The 18,413-nt window shown below is 41.5% G+C and overlaps 2 protein-coding genes across 5 annotated transcripts in view; both read right to left on the bottom strand.

Annotated features, from left to right (window-relative positions):
• Positions 1-4,693, bottom strand: part of LOC129195110 (serine/threonine-protein kinase tousled-like 1-B) — a 25,551-nt gene extending 20,858 nt beyond the window's left edge. For 3 of the 4 annotated variants that reach the window (XR_008573874.1, XR_008573870.1, XM_054800865.1), the window contains exons 1-3: positions 4,249-4,692; positions 1,612-1,733; positions 480-548 (exon numbers count right to left, since the gene is read on the bottom strand). Coding sequence is in view for 1 of the 4 variants with exons in the window: in XM_054800865.1 (XP_054656840.1) it covers positions 480-548; positions 1,612-1,733; positions 4,249-4,450 (393 nt within the window). In the remaining 3 variants the exon portion in view is untranslated. Of the gene's footprint in view, positions 1-479; positions 549-1,611; positions 1,734-4,248 lie in introns of all 4 variants that reach the window. The other variant, XR_008573873.1, reaches the window with a different exon arrangement.
• A 1,548-nt stretch (positions 4,694-6,241) lies between these two features.
• Positions 6,242-18,413, bottom strand: part of LOC129176851 (unconventional myosin-VIIb-like) — a 41,878-nt gene continuing 29,706 nt past the window's right edge. The window contains exons 34-51 of the mRNA XM_054767313.1: positions 17,035-17,202; positions 16,798-16,915; positions 16,574-16,700; positions 16,337-16,503; positions 16,083-16,264; positions 14,337-14,443; positions 13,247-13,362; positions 13,000-13,153; positions 12,760-12,915; positions 10,813-10,918; positions 10,166-10,279; positions 9,982-10,069; positions 9,807-9,913; positions 8,419-8,604; positions 8,194-8,310; positions 8,007-8,090; positions 6,669-6,788; positions 6,242-6,580 (exon numbers count right to left, since the gene is read on the bottom strand). Coding sequence (XP_054623288.1) covers positions 6,488-6,580; positions 6,669-6,788; positions 8,007-8,090; positions 8,194-8,310; positions 8,419-8,604; positions 9,807-9,913; positions 9,982-10,069; positions 10,166-10,279; positions 10,813-10,918; positions 12,760-12,915; positions 13,000-13,153; positions 13,247-13,362; positions 14,337-14,443; positions 16,083-16,264; positions 16,337-16,503; positions 16,574-16,700; positions 16,798-16,915; positions 17,035-17,202 — 2,310 coding nt within the window. The 3' untranslated portion in view covers positions 6,242-6,487. The remainder of the gene's footprint in view (positions 6,581-6,668; positions 6,789-8,006; positions 8,091-8,193; positions 8,311-8,418; positions 8,605-9,806; positions 9,914-9,981; positions 10,070-10,165; positions 10,280-10,812; positions 10,919-12,759; positions 12,916-12,999; positions 13,154-13,246; positions 13,363-14,336; positions 14,444-16,082; positions 16,265-16,336; positions 16,504-16,573; positions 16,701-16,797; positions 16,916-17,034; positions 17,203-18,413) is intronic.

The following is an 18,413-nucleotide window of genomic DNA, read 5'->3' on the forward strand; positions in this document are numbered from 1 at the left end:
GTATGTAGCCGCTGGACCGAGGACCACCTGTACAGCCAATTTAGCAGGGACTCAGTAGTATTTTCACAACTGCCATAACTGTAACTATTACACCATCCTTGGGATTAAAATGATTTGCAATCAATGGCTGCCTGAAGTCTGGAATCGAGGCACAGAAATTGAATATTCTTTATTGGTCAAGTCAGTGGTGCCATCTTAACACAAAAGAGCATGCTTTTTACATACTGAAGACGACCCACAAACAAGCAGCCAAAAAAGGTGGCTGGCAAAGCATCTCCAGGGAGTGGAGCATGTGCTTACGCACAACCTTAATAGCTAAAAAGACGTTCCAATTCATTTACGGTAGTTCTACTTTTGTCATGGATCGGACCAGGTTTGCACAGGTTTGATTCCAAAAGTTGCGGAGGTCTGCCCTTTGTTTCGCGCTATTGAACAACGACTCTATGGTGACTGTGTAAGCGACAATGCAAATGGGTCACCTCAGACTCTTTGTCGCTGGACGATCCAAGGCTTCCATAGCTGTGGTTGGAGGACTCATTGGCCAGACCCTGCACACAAACACACTCAAGCAGTGTTAATTTCATTTTCGTCATCAACCTTTTTTCACCTGATGAAACAAGATGTCGACTAATCCAAACAAATGCTTGTTCGATGAAAACTAAGACAAAATGAACCGACAGCTTCGTCAACAAATATGAAATCCAATCATATCTAATTTCATCTAGTAGACGGCTATTTTGCAGAACAGTAGACATGCCCACATTTGACGCTATGCAGAACAAGTAACTGTGTAAACCATGTGAGCGATGATCGCTGCTAGAAAGACAGCTAACCTCAAGTGGCAACTGCAGGTGAGTCATCCAAGTGACAAGTCTGTTATTATTTTCATGTTATGTTTACTGCAGTTTTAATTGCTGAGAAAGAGCAGAGCTGCAATACAGACACCCGGTGCGTTATGCAGAGTGGATGTATTACTTCATACAATAGCACTGTGTCATATCACTCATATATTATTATTGAACACCTGAGGAAAAAAAGTGAATGTTTTTTATTTTTAGTCTAAATAATATGATTCTAAGATATTATGAGTTAAAACTAATAACATTTGTTAGAAAGTATATATTGTTTATTTAGATATTTTCTCATATGAACTATAAATAGAAGACTAGGTTTAGTGTGAGATGGATTTATTGATATAGTCATTGAAAGCAGGTCTACTTTCTGTCCCGAATTCTTTTAGATGTTAGCCTTTATATTTTACTTCAAAAATCCAAAATTGTCATTTTAGCTGACTAAAACGCAAAATTTAGCCAACTTATCTAAATCAATTTTAGTCAAAAAGCTGTGACTAAAACTAAATTAAAAACGGCCTTTTCTTGCACCTCTAAAATCATCCTCTCTTGAAAAGGCAACCACGGCTTGTCGTTAGATTACAACTTTGGCGCATCCCTATTACATTTTGAGAGCGGAAAGACATTACTGATAGCATACTTGCCGACTTCTAACATATTCAACATTTAATACATTTATTTAGCAGTCAAGAGGTCGGCACAAAAGGGCCACATTATTTCTGTGTCTGCCGAATGATGCAGGACTGTGGTGCACTGTTACCTTAGCACCTCCACTCATGCTCCCAGCGCTGCCTCCCGTGTTGCCACTCACAGCTCCTGTAAACCTGGCCTCCAGCAGCTCCTGTCTCCGGGGGTCCAGGCTGTGCAGCTCGTCCATGGGGCCTGATGCAAGGGGCAGCGGCAACACAACAGTTCAGGTTACATGTGTCCAAACAAACACTCCCTGAAAAATCTAAGGCGCTAGGAAAAGAGACTGTTTGGGAGTGAGCAAATGGAGGATGAAAACGAGTGAAGTAGATGGCTCTTTAAAAGATGCACTGTCATGCGATGATGCCCGATGCTATTGGGATGTGATGTTTCTGTTCTAGAAAGAGATAGACTATAAAAAGACGTCAGGAGGAGGCTGATTTTACACCAATAACATGAACTATCTCATGAATGCATTGAAATGTGCCCCTTACGGCTTATATTTGTAAACCTGTCACACACACACAAGCAATAGTGCCCACATACGCTACATAAGCAGCCTGCCTGGGCTTTGATTTGTGCCATTTCTTTTTGCATTGTTTTAAGTCTTATTGTCGCTGCAGGCGTTTGCTTGCTTATTGGATATTTCCTGCATCGCTGTCATCTTTAGGTAGCTTCTGGCACAGGGGCATGGCCCAAAAGTGATGACTGACATTTGGAACCCCTTGTGCATCGAGTGCACAGCGGGGCCTGTGTGAGGTTATCCGCGGACAAAGCTTTTTCTGGGCTTCTTTATATATGAAATAAAAATATATTGGATGTTTATATAAATCAGTAAAAATGCATGTCTTATAATGCAATGTGACATTTATGATTCACGGCTACGACACACTCCCTCAAATTAAAAACTTGAGTCCTAAGCAGTTTGGTTTCATTATTACAAGCCTCCGTCGAGAGCTAGTTACGTGTGCGCGGCAGAAGAACGCATAGGCACGCGTGGCCGCGCCAAGAAAGGACGTCGCCAACCTCCCGCCCTTCTTCGTGTCTCCCAAGTGCAAGGCAGACTCCTCCAATGGCAGTGCGCCAAAGAAAAGGAAAGCCACCACCATCAAACGAAAACCATGCATCGCAAAAATGCTCACAAAAGGGGCGAAACTCGACACTCAGCACTGGCTGCATGCGCGGCCCAAGTCGCTCGACCACTGCGACCATCGAGCATAAACCTTGTATTAAATCTTTTTATTATTGTATTTGATTTTCCTTCATGTGTTTTGTGTACAGTATATGTTTCTATTTACAACCAAGGACATTCCTTACCAACATCTGTATTGATATTGCAGTAATTTCACTGCTGGAAAAAAATACAGTTTTAATTACGGCTGTCAAAGATGGTGTGTTAATGGCGGTACGTCATGTATTTAATTCATTACGTAAACATTTTTAGGCTCATTAACGCGTGGGCATCATGTCAAGCCATACCTCTCTTTTATGACGGCAGACGGAAGCATAGGGTGGTGTACCCACACAGTCACACAGAGTGTGACGCTCTTTTAGAACTTTATTCTGACCTGAACACATCAACAGCAGTGCAATTCCAATGCCATATAGGTATCGCCAACTCACAAAACAGGTCTCTGCAAGATGTGTTCATGGACATTCCGAAACTCACAGTAACGCCTTAATTATGCACGCATGTGTGGCCTAAATAACAGAAAGAAAGTAAAACAAGTGGATATGCTTATGACTCACTCACGTAACTCTTACTGCAAAAGCACAATTTCATGGTCGGAAATCCCAGAAAATACATCTACACTCATAATGTGAACTCAACTTAAATTACTTGGTGTCTTTGAACACAACTCTTCATGGCTCTAATAACACAGTTAGTGTGATTCAAATGTTGTGCTACTATTTAACACACTAGTGTTAGGCAAATTGATTTTCAGACATGTGTGCTTTTAGCTTGAGCTACATTTTCAGTTCATTTAGGGCTGTTGATATATATACATATAATTATGTCTGTCATTTATCTTTTTGTTCATAAAACTCAGCAAAAATTGGCATATTTCACACATAGTTGCAAATGTTAATTAATCACGATCAATTAAGTGGAAAACTGATTAATTTGATTACAATTTTGAATCATTTGACAGCCCCAGTTTTAACACATAAGACTACTAGGAGAATGCGTATAAGCCATTACTATACTCCACTAACGCCACAACAACAGAGTAATTACCATGCACCAGCGTGTGTAAGTGATAATAGGGACATTACAATGCATTTCAGTATGTGATGGCCTAGCTGTACGTTTATAGCAGCAGTGGCACGACAGCGCCTTTACTAATGCGTAAGTACGTATACATAAGTTGTTTTGTATCCAACTACAGCTGGGCATCTAACAGTTACAAACGGCGACAACAAACTAGTAACTATGACGCTCGACAGTCTCATACGAAGGTAAAAATGTCACCGAGCACAGTAGCACTGCCTTTGTGCGGACATGATAGCTCCAAGCTACTTTGACTAGCCATCAACACAAGTGACAGCTGACGTTTGGCTCACGGCATCAGTGAACTTGACATCCATTTTTTGTGTACTTCCACAAACGTTAGCTCGATGCAGTTACAATAACCCACGCCAGCCCCTTACAAAAACACACACTTGGAGGAGAGGGACACTCGTCCTAGCACTTGTCGAGCTCGTATACCTTCCTTGCTCTTTGCGGTCGCCGTTATATGTTGTTGAGAAATCGTTGGGGAGGAGGAGAGCTGTGACCAAGATGGCGTCGCCTCCAAACTTCCACCACCACTTCCACTGTTACTTTGGACACTCATCAAGGCACTTTGCCGCCGAGCAGAGCCAAAGTACGCACTCTCAATAATTCGACGAAGCTCTGAGTTGTCGTCCATCGATTCACACCTGCTGTAGCCAAAAAAATGGCCGCTGACCGTGACTTTATTTGGCTACGGTGCTTCGCTAGACGTCTCGTATGTTGTAGTCCGGGTGGATCCTGCGGATGAGCGTCTTCCTAGGAGGCTCGATGGAGGGGATCCGGTGTAACCTTTGCATGATGACCGCTTGTCAGCATCCACTTCTCGAGCCGGGCTTTGATTCCAGTAGGCGAGGCTATCGCGAGGCCAGCGCGCACCTAGCAGCGCGGGAAGTAGGGAGGGGAGGGGGCGTGACACAGAAATAGACACTGATCTGGGATCATTTCTTCCTCCTTGACATCAGCTGCGTGCTCACCGGAAGGCACCGCTCGACATTGACCCAAGAACAGCCTCTTAGTGCGGCGAAAACAACTTCTTGACTGGTTGAGGAATTAAAAGCTAAAACTGCGACTCGCACGAACATACGGGGGCGCGCGCCCACACACACACAAGTTTTAACATAACATACATGTTAACAATAATCCTCATAAATGCAAAAAATGCACAAAGCGTTACCTTGCTTGTTTATGTAAGCACAACAATGTACAAAAGTCAGCATATGGCTTGTGTGTGCATTAGGGGTGGGCGGATCGATACAAATATTGATAGCACCGCAACCAATGCTAGTACAGTAGCAGTATCGGATCGATACCAGCGTCACAAAGTCAATACTTTTCAACTCTATTTTTCTCAAATATCTGTTTTTGTTGTGTTGTTCATACTGTCACATATTTTACAAAATCCGACAGGGCTTTGGGGGCAAAAAGGCAAAGGATTTGAATGAGAGCCGATAGTAGTTTTTGCTTTTGTTTACTTACTTTGCACTATTTACTTTTGGTACAAACAACCAAAAAAAAGGAATCATTGTACTATTTCGTTTATATTATTACATTGTCTTGTATTGTTATATTCATATACTATTTCCATTTGCCTAAAATATTTATCCTGTGTTTTATTGCGATTATCACCAAGATCAACAAATTAAAGGCAACATCATAAAAATAATTAAATTATCTTGAACATTTTCAAGCAAAAAAGTATTTGTATCAGTACAGGCAATACTGGCCTTGTACAGTACAGTATTTATTTGGTATCAGATGGATATCAACATTTGCAGTATCGCCCACCCCTTCTGTGCATGTCTGCATTTAGTAGGGTGGTGGTTGCAGGGAGGGGTGTGCAGGTGGGAAGCTATAGTGATGTGGCCTGTGGGCTACATAAGGTCTTTTGTTCCAAATTTGGTGCAGTGCATCAAAACGCCTTTGCCTCCTTGTAGGGTAATATGTACAATCATACCCTAAGGTGTTTAAGTATTCAAGCATTTTGGCCTACATTTTTTCCACTTTTATTACATTAACACACTAAAATATCTAGTCAGTGTTCCCCGTATGATACACTCGCTTCAGTACTTAATTGAAAATGCAATTTGTCGTACTGTACTGTGCATTCATGGGACTCATTATTCATTAACATACATTTTTTTCTTGTCGATCTAGTTTAGGAATAACTTTCCAATTCCACAAGATAAAGAAAGAGGCACAAATAATCATAATGCACATTGTAAGCACCTGTCTGTGGAAACCTGTTTTTTTTTTTTTTGGCCACAGGGTTTCCATGGAAACAGAGCAATAGTCTTAAAGCAATGAGGAGGGATTGTGTAAACCGACTACTATGTTGCACTACAATCCACAATTTATGGAGTCCTCTCGAGCTGCAGGGAGGGCATCTGAGGACATTCTGGCTGACATTTTATGAACTGCCTCCATTTAGGTGCGATAATACGAATATACACAGTAGGACACGGGAAAAAAAAAGGTGCTTAATGCCTATTAATGAATGGTCAATATTACTGCTGGCTGTGTGAAGATACATGTTTATTATGTATAATTTATAGCCTTGGTAACTATACAGCATGAATTTCAGTTACAACAAAGAGTGACAGAATGAAACAACATTAAATACTCCCATCTTGTTGCGGATTGTGGACATTTTGGAGCGAAGGTGAAGCACAGCGCATCAAGTAAACACGTGGTTTCTTGATCGAAAAGCCTGCCTCTGTCGCTCATACATGCTGACGTACGATCTGAGAAGGTCCTCCATCGTGTGACCCTGACACATCGCAAAACAGATATCAAGCATAGTTCCATCTAGAAATCAATAACCTTAAATAGGGTAGATCGAGGTGCAAGACACTCACCTGTGAGGTTTCACACACAAACACATTGCCTCTCACCAAGGTGCCGATGGTCATCTGGAAGTAGCCACCGACACTGTGGCACTCTGTGATGCGGCTGAACGGATGCATGACCAGCAACTCCTAAAAGGTTTCCATCATAACTGAATTTGTTATATCATTTGTGGTCTCCAGTAACATAAAAACTCAAACCACAGAATATGTCACCGCATAATACGAATGCACGGATACTGATAAAAAAAATTAACATTGCAAGGACAAAAGTATTGAGACGAGGGGTGTTGAGGGGAGACACCCAACTCACAAGACGAGACGGTGCACGAGACTGGGTCTACGAGAACGAGATGAGATTAACTTTAAGAAGTATAAAATAAAAACACTGAGTGGAGACTTAATGTGCCGTCAGTCCGAGACACAGCTGCAGATATCTGCTGGAGAAGAGCGTGCAGTGCTATAGCTCACGGTGTGTTGAAAACAGTCCCTTAAAATATAAAATGTCTGAGGAGTTGGAATTTAAAATATCCTGCAATTTGGGTCACCACTTGTCACTGAGGGTGATGGTGTATCCCGCAGCCAAACCAGTTGAGACTGCATTCAACTACACTACAAAAAACTGGGTGGGGTGGATATGTTTGAGGTGGGCACGTTCTTTTTTTGTTGTCACTACTTTTGTTTTCGTGTTCATGGGCTCCTTGCTCATTCCCAGACGGGAGCTGAGGCATTTGGCTTTGCAAGCAGCCTTTTTGCTTCCTAATTTCTACGATGTTATCTTGCATTTTTCCTCACTGGGGCGAGTCTTTTGCTGTGCATTCATGCTAACCGCCCTCCCTCGCCACTACATAGGCAAAGAAACCGTATGATTGACAAGAGGTCTCACTCTGCTCAAACGACGTTCGACTCTAGGTGCTGAACCGATGCAGAGAGTGAACCCTCTTCCTGCCTGTTTGAAGGCAAGAGACGAGGAAATATTGCACATGGCAATATATGGAGGCCGGCAAAATGTTTCCAGTTTATTTTCATTTGTGATTAATTTATCTATCTACTATAAATTATACATTATCGTGACAAAATGACACACATTTCTTAATCGGCTAATCGGGGGTTGGACAAGACACCTTTGGGCAGTTCTGTGATGGGTAAGAACTTGAGAACCCTGACCTACACTCCTATAAACCCTTGGAATAAACTAGAATAGAGAGTGTGAATCATAATCATATTTGCTTACATAATTAGTTTCTGTAGTGTAGGTGAAAGTACCTGCTGTCCCAATACTTTTGTCCACAACATATATTTTAATATAGTTTTTTTTTTTTTTTTTTTAAGAAAAGTTATTATGCATACCTTTGATTTTGGGTTGATTAGACTCACACCTTGCTTGCTGATAGCAATCAAAACTGTACTCGGGTAGCTCGATTCACATGTTTGCTGCAAAATGAAACGTATGATGAAGAAACTGCATATTCACCGGAGTCCTTCCCATATCGACAGTCATTGTCTGCAGACCTCTCCTTTCATCCTCATGACTTACTTTAACTTCAAAGAAGGCACAGCCAAAGGTGGGCCAGCTTGAGATGGCTTGCAGGAAAGCAATTTTGGATTCCTTCACTGTGATGCCACTCTGCTTGTTGTAGGAGGACATGATGTGCTGCAAGTTGAACAAAAAAAGAAAAAAAAAATCATGTGAGTCCATTCCTGTGCGTGCAAAACCACATCAACTGTACTTCTGCACTTCTCTTTCCATCCACTCCTATACCTTCTTCCACTCCTCAGGGGATGCGCTTTTGATCTGGTCAGCGGGAACCAGCTCCCTCAGCATTTTGGGGATCATAATAAACTGCGATCGGTCAGAATCCACCTTTGCTCTGAAAAGCAGTCCACCCAGTCTGATCATGTCCTCTTTGCTGCAGCTGTGGTACCCACGCAGGTATTTTGGAAGTTCCTAAATGATGGCAATGTGGGGTCACATATACAGTGGTGTGAAAAGGTGTTTGTTCCCTTCATGATTTCTTTTTTTTTTTGCATGTTTGTCACACTTAAATGTTTCAGATCATCAAACAATTTTAATTATTAGTCAATGACAACACAACTGAACACAAAATGCAGTTTTTAAAAGAAACTTTTTATTATTAAGGGAGAAAAAAATACAAACCTACTGGTCCTGTGTGAAAAAGTGATTGCCCCCTAAACCTAATAACTGGTTGTGCCACCATAGCAGCAACAACTGCAATCAAGCGTTTGTTGTTCTGCTGCAGAACCCAAGTTGGTTTCAGCTTGAGGCCACCAACAGATGGCCGGACATTCTCCTTCAGGATTTTTTGGTAGACAGCAGAATTCATGGTTCCATTTATCACAGCAAGTCTTCCTGGTCCTGAAGCAGCACAACAGCCCCAGACCATCACACTACCACCACATTTTACTGTTGGTATGATCTTTTTATGAAATGCGGCATTACTTTTACGCCTGATGTAATGGGACACACACCTTACAAAAAGGTAAACTTTTGTCTCATCAGACCACAGAGTATTTTCCCAAAGGTCTTGGGGATCATCAAGATGTTTTCTGGCAAAATTGAGATGAGCCTTAATGTTCTTTTTGTTCAACAGTAGTTTTGGTCTTGGAACTCTGCCATGCAGACTGTTTTCGGCCAGTGTCTTTCTTATGGTGGAGTCATGAACACTGACCTTAACTGAGGCAAGTGAGGCCTGCAGTTGTTTGGATGTTGTTGTGGGGTCTTTTGTGACCTCTTGGATGAGTTGTTGCTGCGCTCTTGGGGTCATTTTGGTTGGCCGGCCACTTCTGGGAAAGGTTCACCACTGTTCCATGTTTTCGTCATTTGTGGATAATGGCTCTCACTGTGGTTCGCTGGTGTCCCAAAGCTTTAGAACCAATCACTTTTTAGGGCCACCAAGATTTTGGATTTTTTTCTTCCTTAATAATACACAGTTTCATTTAAAAACTGCATTTTGTGTTCAGTTGTGTTGTCACTGGCTAATAGTTAAATTTGTTTGATCATATGAAACATTTAAATGTGACAAAAAAAAAAAGAAATCAGGAAGGGGCCAGACACTTTTTCACAGCACTGTAGGTTATATGGAAACTAGCAGCAACATGCAAAGTGGAATGAAGCATCAGTTGGGATACCTGTGGGAAATGGAAGGTAAGGTCTGCGACCAAGTCTTTGCCCGGGATCACGTTGAACCACAGCTTCCTCTTAAAAATCACCAGATAGGGCGTGTTTCCCAAGTTTCCTGGTAAGCAAAATGTCAATCATAAATATGAAGAGGCTGATGATTATTCAAAATATACTTTTCGTTACCTTCTCTCACTTTTTTCCCTTTCTTAGGAGCATCAGAAGTCTCCCTTAAACTGTCAAAGAAATATTTCTGCTCATTCAAGCTCAGCACCTGAAGTTATGCAATTACAAGGTAGAGTCATGACACCTCTGACCAAACTTACATGGAAAATGACAAATATTTTGCAGGAATATCATCCAAACTTACCCGATTTGGTGTTTTCAAATAAAGGCCGTATCCATCGGCTGAGCTCAGCTTGAGTTGAGAGGCAATACTGCAGCACAGGTCTTGGATTGTGGTTGTGGATGTCACTTCAATTATCTGCAAAAAGAGAAGAATGTCAAAGTAATACATACCGTGAATCCCTGCATATTCACAAATTTCTTAGTTTAAAAATTCATTTGTGCTTTGTCGCTCGAAAAAGGTTGAGCAAAAGGTTAGAATGTTATGGGTGTAACGTCAAAATAATGACGTCAAGATATTACGAGAAGAAAATTTATGAATATTCCTGAAGAAGAAAGTTGAAAGATTTGGAAAAAAGCCCAGCAAAAATGGGGCAAAAAAGAGCAAACACCAAAATTCATACAAATAGGCTTTTTCACCTATATCACTATAAGTGGCTCTTGCATCATTTCATTTTTCAGAACGTGGCCCTCGGTGGAAAAACTTTGGACACCCCTGTTATAATGCTTAGGCATTTTTACGGCTGTGTCAATTATACGGTGTTTCGCTTGGATCATAACCCCCGTGAATTTTAATACATGCTCATCCTTCTTATTCAATGCATGGGTCTAACATGCGCCCAAAGAACACACAATCTGTTTTAAAAACTTTTAAAAAGTCTTGTGGCTTACATCATTGGAGTCATTTGGGAAGTGGATTTTATGGAAAATGAGGCTGCTGTTTTGCTGGATGGCATCCACTTCGACCAGATGAGGAGGATGCTTCCTGGGCTCCTTGCTGAGGAAACAAAACACACAGGAGACAAACGTTGAGAACAACAACAGCAGTGTTTCACATTCATCCATTCATTTATCTGTGGCAGCACGGCACACATACAGTAACCACTCGCCACTACGCGCTTTGAATTTTGTGACATCAAAAATAAATTAATAAGTCATAATGGTTTCTTGGTTGAATACGGCCTATTAATAGTTTTTTTTTTAAATGCGTATTGATCCAAATTATACGTATTTGTTGCCTAAATTAAGCATTTAAGTATAAAAATGGTAAAATGAACTAAAATAGCAATATAAGGCGTTCAGAAAACGCATTCAAAGATGTTGAGAAAGTATGTGTAGTAGTATTCTACACTGGTCAGTAATGTTACTGTACTGTTCCGTGAGACTCACAAGCACCAGACTTGATCGCCGGAACAACAGGCTTTTATTGCAGGCTTTCAGTGATGCCACAACCGTCACAATAATCCCTAACATCGGCTCCTGTTGCAGCCACGCCAAACTACAACTCAACTGTGAACCCCTGACATCCCTTTCTGTCCGCTCCCCCATTCAGCTCCCCTGGCACCGGAACAAATTTACAGCAACACACATGACCACAAGTCTTATTTATGTCTTAAATGGCTTATTTTCTCTTATTACATCTACCATATCAGTATAGTACGAGTGTAAAGGTGACTATAGGGGTGTTATTTCATGTGTAGAGAGCTCTAATAATGTTAAAAACCGTATTTAGAAGGTCGTAAACAGGTTTTCATACATCATGGCAAATTATGCAAATTAGACTATGACATCATTTACCACCCGGTTTAGGATAGCTCAATCTCGGTGACGGTTTGTGCCACTACACCCACCTTTTTAAACGGTAGTACCGTAAATTGCAGTATTAAGCCGCTACTTTTTTCTTAAACTTTGAACCCTGTGGCTTATGCAGCGGTGCAGTTAATTTATGGCTAAATTCTAACCTTGTGACATCTCCTTTACTTCAGAACTGCTACTAATTATTTAAATACTGTGCTGCTCATGCATCTGTGATGAAACGGTAGCTCTTTCTTTGGCAGGAGCCAATCACAAGCTATCAGTGCACTTCACAATGAGCTTGTCAACCCGTTGGAAATCGCAGGAGGTCATTATATATAACAGTATGACAATATAACAGTCTGACTCACAGAGTCATCTTACTAAGAACACCAAACTCATCACACAGCAACTTAACACTCAAAATATAAACCTAATAAATATACAAACATGTACCAATAAGAGTTTAACATGTAAAAAACACAACTCTTAACGTTTTCCCATAATGCGTTGCATCTGAGCAATGTCAGCCTCCCGCTGGGCCCCTCTGGCTCGTTCTGGTGGACAGATGCAGCATTCCAGCGCCATCCATCCATTTTCTATGCTGCTTGCCTTCCAATGAAATGTTTTGCTCAAACAAAATGCAAAATGTTGGGTTTTATTCATTTTAAACTTGTATTGGTAAAATGTATACCTTTTGAGTGTTAAGTAACTGTGTGATGAGTCTAATGTTCTTTGTAAGATGACACCGTGAGTCATAACTGTTACATTGAGTAATGACCTCCTACAATTTCCAATGGGTTGATAAGCTCATCGTGAGTTTTTCATACCTCATGATTGGCTCCTTTCAAATAAAGAGCTGCCTGGTCCTCACGGACTCGTACATGCCACAATATGCCATTGGACATGTGCGGCTTATACATGTACATAACTGTTTTTTCCTCGAAATTTTGCAGGTGCGGCTTATACAGCGGAATTTACGGTATTCGTTTTGCAGAATTTGCATATACAACCCAGTTACTCAACTTTCATCCCCAGCCTGACCTGCGCATCTGCTGCAGCCTCTGTAGACATCCTGCTGCCAAAAGTTCTCTGGGTCGTGACTCCAGGAAACGCTGAGCGTGTCTCATCAAATACTGACTGGGCGGGAACAAGCCTGTACACAACCACATCAGCTGCCATCCACGCTCCATGCTCAGCCTACAGGCAGGACAGGGACAACACTTACAGCAGCGCTTATACTGAATTACAATTAGGTGCATGACAACGAAAAAAAACAACTACCTGTTGTTGTTGCTCGTCATCTGCCTCATGATCTGACAGTAAATCTCATCCTGCAGGTCTTCGTGTTGCGCAGCCGGGCCAAAGATCTGGTCAGTCAACTCTACTGGACTGCGGATCTGTTTGATGGGATAGTCACCCATGTACTTCAGAATAGGTAGCACCCAAGGTTAAGGACGGACTCCGTGTAAAAAAAAACAAAACCGGGATAGTATGACAACATAGACAATAATATTGGTTCTGAGGATATCAGTGAAGGCGTTGCAGGCGAGGTAGCTGAGCTCAGAGTTGCGGACCAGGTTCTTCAGCAGCGGCTGCTTCAGAGGTTCTCTCGAACACACCCACAACCTCTCTTTACCAAGAGGTCTGTGACATGTGGGAACACAGAGGGAGCGGGTTAAAAGAGACATGACACCTACTTTATGGGTACCATCAGACATTAATGTAACTGCATTTGGACATAAAGTGCGCGTGTGTCCGGCCATTTAACTATTTTCTTGTGATGTGCGCATCGATACTTCCAATAACAGCTCTTCATGCTCTAAAATCGATTCTCAAGTCAAAATATCGACACTTTAGTCATTTGAGGTAATGTTTGCTTGAAACTTTTGTCTGTTGAAAAGCCACGCGTGAATAAAGTTTTCATTATAGTAGTTATTCATCATGAATCATTTATTTTAATGGTTGTCATGTTTGACATATTTTCTTGTTTTATTGTCACATATTTTCTATCATTTGTCCTCTTTTTCCTTTTGTTGTATATTAACTTGGCTTTATTGTAACTCACCCCGCTGCCTCAGTACAGTTCAGGGTTTAAATAAATTATTAATCGATTCCTTTCATTTAAGTGTATAATTTATTTAAATTAGGGCTGTCAAAAGATTACAAATTTCAATCAGATGAATCCGTTTTTAAATTAATCAATAACGATTAAGCACCATTAGCAACTATGTCTGAAATATGCCCATTTTTGCTGTATTTAACGAACAGAAAGCTAAATGACATGACAGCATTATATATACATTTGTATGTGTTAACAGCTCCAAATGAACTGAGTATGTCAATCAAACTAAAAGATACCACACGAGTCTAAAAATCAATTTGTCTAACACTAGCTTCTTTAATAGTAGTGATTCACACATGATTTGGATCACACTTTAAACTGTTATAATGAGCAACGAGGGGTTGCATTCAAAGACATTGCGTAATTTAAGGTGAATTTACTTGTTTGTACAATTGAATGAAGAGTTAAATGTTCGGAGTGTCCCTGAATGCATCTCACGTTCTTGCAATGGCATAATGAGCTGCTTTTTATAATTACAAGAAACACAAAACGTTACCTAAAATTGTCCAAAGCGAACTCTCTCAAAGAGACTGGAGAAACTTTTTCTTCTCTCTGGGGCCCACTTTGTGTCACAGATGTCCTCTGGCCTGGACTGAGCAGTTCCTGATTGGGTCAGAAACAATTGAACCAAAATGATTCTTAGACCACTTCTATATATTTTGTTTGCAATGCATGTCATCTAATCCTAGGCCAGGGGTGTCCAAATTGAAGCCTGGGGGCATTATGCTTCATAGCTAGCCTGGGAAGGCCTCAGCACCCCCCCTATGGAACTAAAAGACGTGGCTGGAAACCAGGAGGTCTGGGATTCCCTGCTGAGACTGTAGCTCATGGGATCTGGACCCAGATAAGTGGGGGACAATGGATGGAACACAGCATACAGTGGTGTGAAAAGTGTTTGCCCCAATCCTGATTTCTTATTTTTTTGCATGTTTGTCACAATTAAATGTTTCAGATCAAACAAATTTAAATATTAGCCAATGACAACACAACTGAACACAAAATGCAGTTTTGTTTTTCAATGAAGCTTATTATTAAGGGAGAGACAAATCCAAATGGTCCTGTGTAAAAAAAAAAAGAAAAAAAAAAAAAAAGAAAAAGTGATTGCCCCCTAAACCTAATAAGTGGTTGGGCCACCCTTAGCAGCAACAACTGCAATCAAGCGTTTGTGATAACTTGCAATGAGTCTCTTACAGCGCTGGGGAGGAATTTTGGCCCACTCATCTTTGCAGAATTGTTGTCATTCAGCCACATTGGAGGGTTTTCCAGCATGAAGTGCCTTTTTAAGGTCATGCCACAGCATCTCAATAGGATTCAGGTCAGAACTTTGACTAGGCCACTCCAAAGTCTTCATTTTGTTTTTCTTCAGCCATTCAGAGGTGGACTTGCTGGTGTGTTTTGGATCATTGTCCTGCTGCAGAACCCAAGTTGGTTTCAGCTTGAGGTCACCAACAGATGGCCGGACATTCTCCCTCAGGATTTTTTTGGTAGACAGCAGAATTCATGGTTCCATTTATCACAGCATGTCTTCCAGGTCCTGAAGCAGCAAAACAGCCCCAGACCATCACACTACCACCACCATATTTTACTGTTGGTATGATCTTTTTCTGAAATGCGGTGTTACTTTTACGCCAGATGTAAAAGGACACACACCTTCCAAAAAGTTCAACTTTTGTCTCGTCAGACCACAGAATTTTCCCAAAGGTCTTTGGATTCATCAAGATGTTTTCTGGCAAAAGTGAGATTTGTTCAGCAGTGGTTTTAGTCTCGGAACTCTGCCATGCAGGCCATTTTGCCCAGTGTCTTTCTTATGGTGGAGTCATGAACACTGACCTTAACTGAGGCTAGTGAGTAGTGAGCAGTTCTTTGGATGTTGTTGTGGGGTCTTTTGTGACCTCTTGGATGAGTTGTCACTGTGCTCTTGGGGTCATTTTGGTTGGCCATCACTGTTCCATGTTTTGGCCATTTGTAGATGATGGCTCTCACTGTAGTTGGCTGGAGTCCCAAAGCTTTAGAAATGGTCTTATAACCTTTTCCAGACTGATAGATCTCAATTCATCTCAGTTACGTTTTAACAGGAGGGGTCAAACACTTTTTCACACCACTGTATATTGACCTACACTGGATTCGTTTCAGCATCTTTAATGCTCAAAAGTGGAACCCCCAACCTTAAATCAGGACGTCGGTGGAAAAAATCTGGATGCCCTTGTCTTAGGCAAATAAAATCTTACTGAATATACACTACCAGCATTTCCTCAGTGGGTCTACTGAGAGTTGGAAGAAACTGCAATACGGCCTCATCGACGGCGCCGCTGTTGTTTGTCTTCTGATTTGTTGCCTTGACGATGTTCTTGTCAGAAGAATATTTGTGATCCTTCTCTATCAACAAGACGTCCCCTCGTTTAAACACCAAGAATGTGGGGTCATCTGTAGGAGTAGCAGCATGGAATTATGTTCTTCATGTTGGTTTCTCGATGAATTGTTACAAAACTCCTCTACCTGATTTATTGGAGTCCTGCTGGGCCAGCGCAAATACCGAGCGGGCTCGCAGTCCACTCAGGTTGTGCTCTACAAGTGCAACCATGTCATCAGCTTCGTCACACTTTAGGACAAATTCCTCTTGAACAGTGGATACACTTATCGACCGGTCACTTAAAGGGCCGTTGCTAGAAAAAAGCATAAGGAAACAGAAATGATCATGGTGTCCACAGCAACGACTTCAGACATCAACCGTACCTTAACGTTTGGACTCGGTTTAGCTCCAGGTAAGGCAGCTCAAGAAGTCTCTTGTCTCTTCCATCCATGAAGAAGATGCCAGTCCAGTTAACCGCCACAATGAACCTGCTTTTGGGCAGAGGACGTCCTGTGGGTATATTTAGGAAAGTATCAATCCAAAGTTACCCCATGAATGCCATCTCGTTGACTTTTTAAAGCACTGTATGTAGAATCAGTTGACTGACCGGACACCATCGTAACTTCATAAAACTTGGAGAAGTGCACCGCCCATTTCTCTCGAGCGCTGTCGACGAGTTCTCCTTTAACGCTGTCTTTGCTCACAGTACCATTGCTGTAAGGGCCCTGCGGATGTGAGAACTTTACTCAGGTGTTGCCTCACATACAATACTTGGCGTGATGTGGAGAACACAGCATGAAATCGGGGCCGGTTTTTGTGTTGTCGTTGATTTGGTCTCTCCCACCTGTAAGAATGCTGAGCTGATGAGCTGGACCCATTTTCCCATGGACTTGTTTTCGATGAGAGGCGTAGCAATGCAGTCTTCCACCACCTTCTGCATGTTCTCTTTGCTGTATGCAGAGCCAAACTGGATGTAATAGTGCTTTGCTGCTAGCTGGATATATTCATCCTCCTGAGAAACATATTGTAGATTTGACTGAATACACTATTTTCTAATTGTGGGTCCAAGTATACATAACGGGATACCTAATAGTCTTTGCATGTACTAAGCACACTTCAAGTGACAGATTCTGTTTTTTTTTTACCATGTTATAAACAGCATATTGTATTTAATAAAGACATGTAATTGCAGTACTGGACACCAGGAAGGTACTCCTGCAATGATCTGAGAGATCTAACAAGAAAGATATCAAAAAATGCAGCCTTTGCAAAGATCATGCTTGGTTGTGATTGACACTGTCAGATAGGTATTGTGGTTGAACAGTAGAGCCCCGCACACTCGCAATTCAGCATTCAAGGCCCTGCAAACTTGCAGAAATAAAAACAAATAATTCTCAGAAAATAGGCCGTTTTTTCCCCACAGAAAACATCTCATTCACCATAAGTCAGTAATAATTTGTATATATACAGTATTGGCTGGCAACCAGTCCAGGGTGTACCCCGCCTCTCGCCGAAAGTCAACTGGGATAGGCCCCAGCATACCCCCACAACACTAGTGAGGACAAGCGGCATAGAAAATGGATGGATGGAATTGTCAGTCATGGCTCTAAAGTTTTGAGAATGACACAAACACGAATTTCACACAAAGTCTGCTGCATCAGTTTTCATAATGGCAAATTTGCATATACTCCAGAATGTTATGAAGAGTGATAAGATGAATGACAATGACGCCCCTTTATTAGTTAATTACTCATTTCATTGCACCTTTTTTCCCCAGTTGCAGGCAATGTTTGGGAAGAGGCCCAGAGTCTCAAAGATGGTAGACTGGTTGGCGCCATGATTTCATAGATGTGACAGTCGTTAGTCAATGTCAAAGAAACATGTGTCTTGACCATGTAAGGAAAGAGCCAACCCTCAAGACAACAGGTTGACGTAATGGTTTGCAAATCCTAGTCCAAGTCTGACTGCTTGCTGAACTCTCATTAGAAGTGCTTCTGATCTGACCTAGACTTCTCACAGGGCGGCCAACCTGTTTATGATGCATGCTTATGTCTTTATGATTCAATGGTAAGATTTTTTTGTTAAGCGCTGAGATTTCACCCTTTGTTCTGAGGTCCTGGAACGCACCGTAGTTATACGCATTAGTTATACTTTAAATGTGTTTAAAAAGTGTGTGAGGCATATTGAGGGCTTAGACCCGGATTGTGTCACAAGTGTACGATG

This window comes from Dunckerocampus dactyliophorus, chromosome 2, assembly GCF_027744805.1.
Source record: "Dunckerocampus dactyliophorus isolate RoL2022-P2 chromosome 2, RoL_Ddac_1.1, whole genome shotgun sequence".
Taxonomy (NCBI): Eukaryota; Metazoa; Chordata; class Actinopteri; order Syngnathiformes; family Syngnathidae; genus Dunckerocampus; species Dunckerocampus dactyliophorus.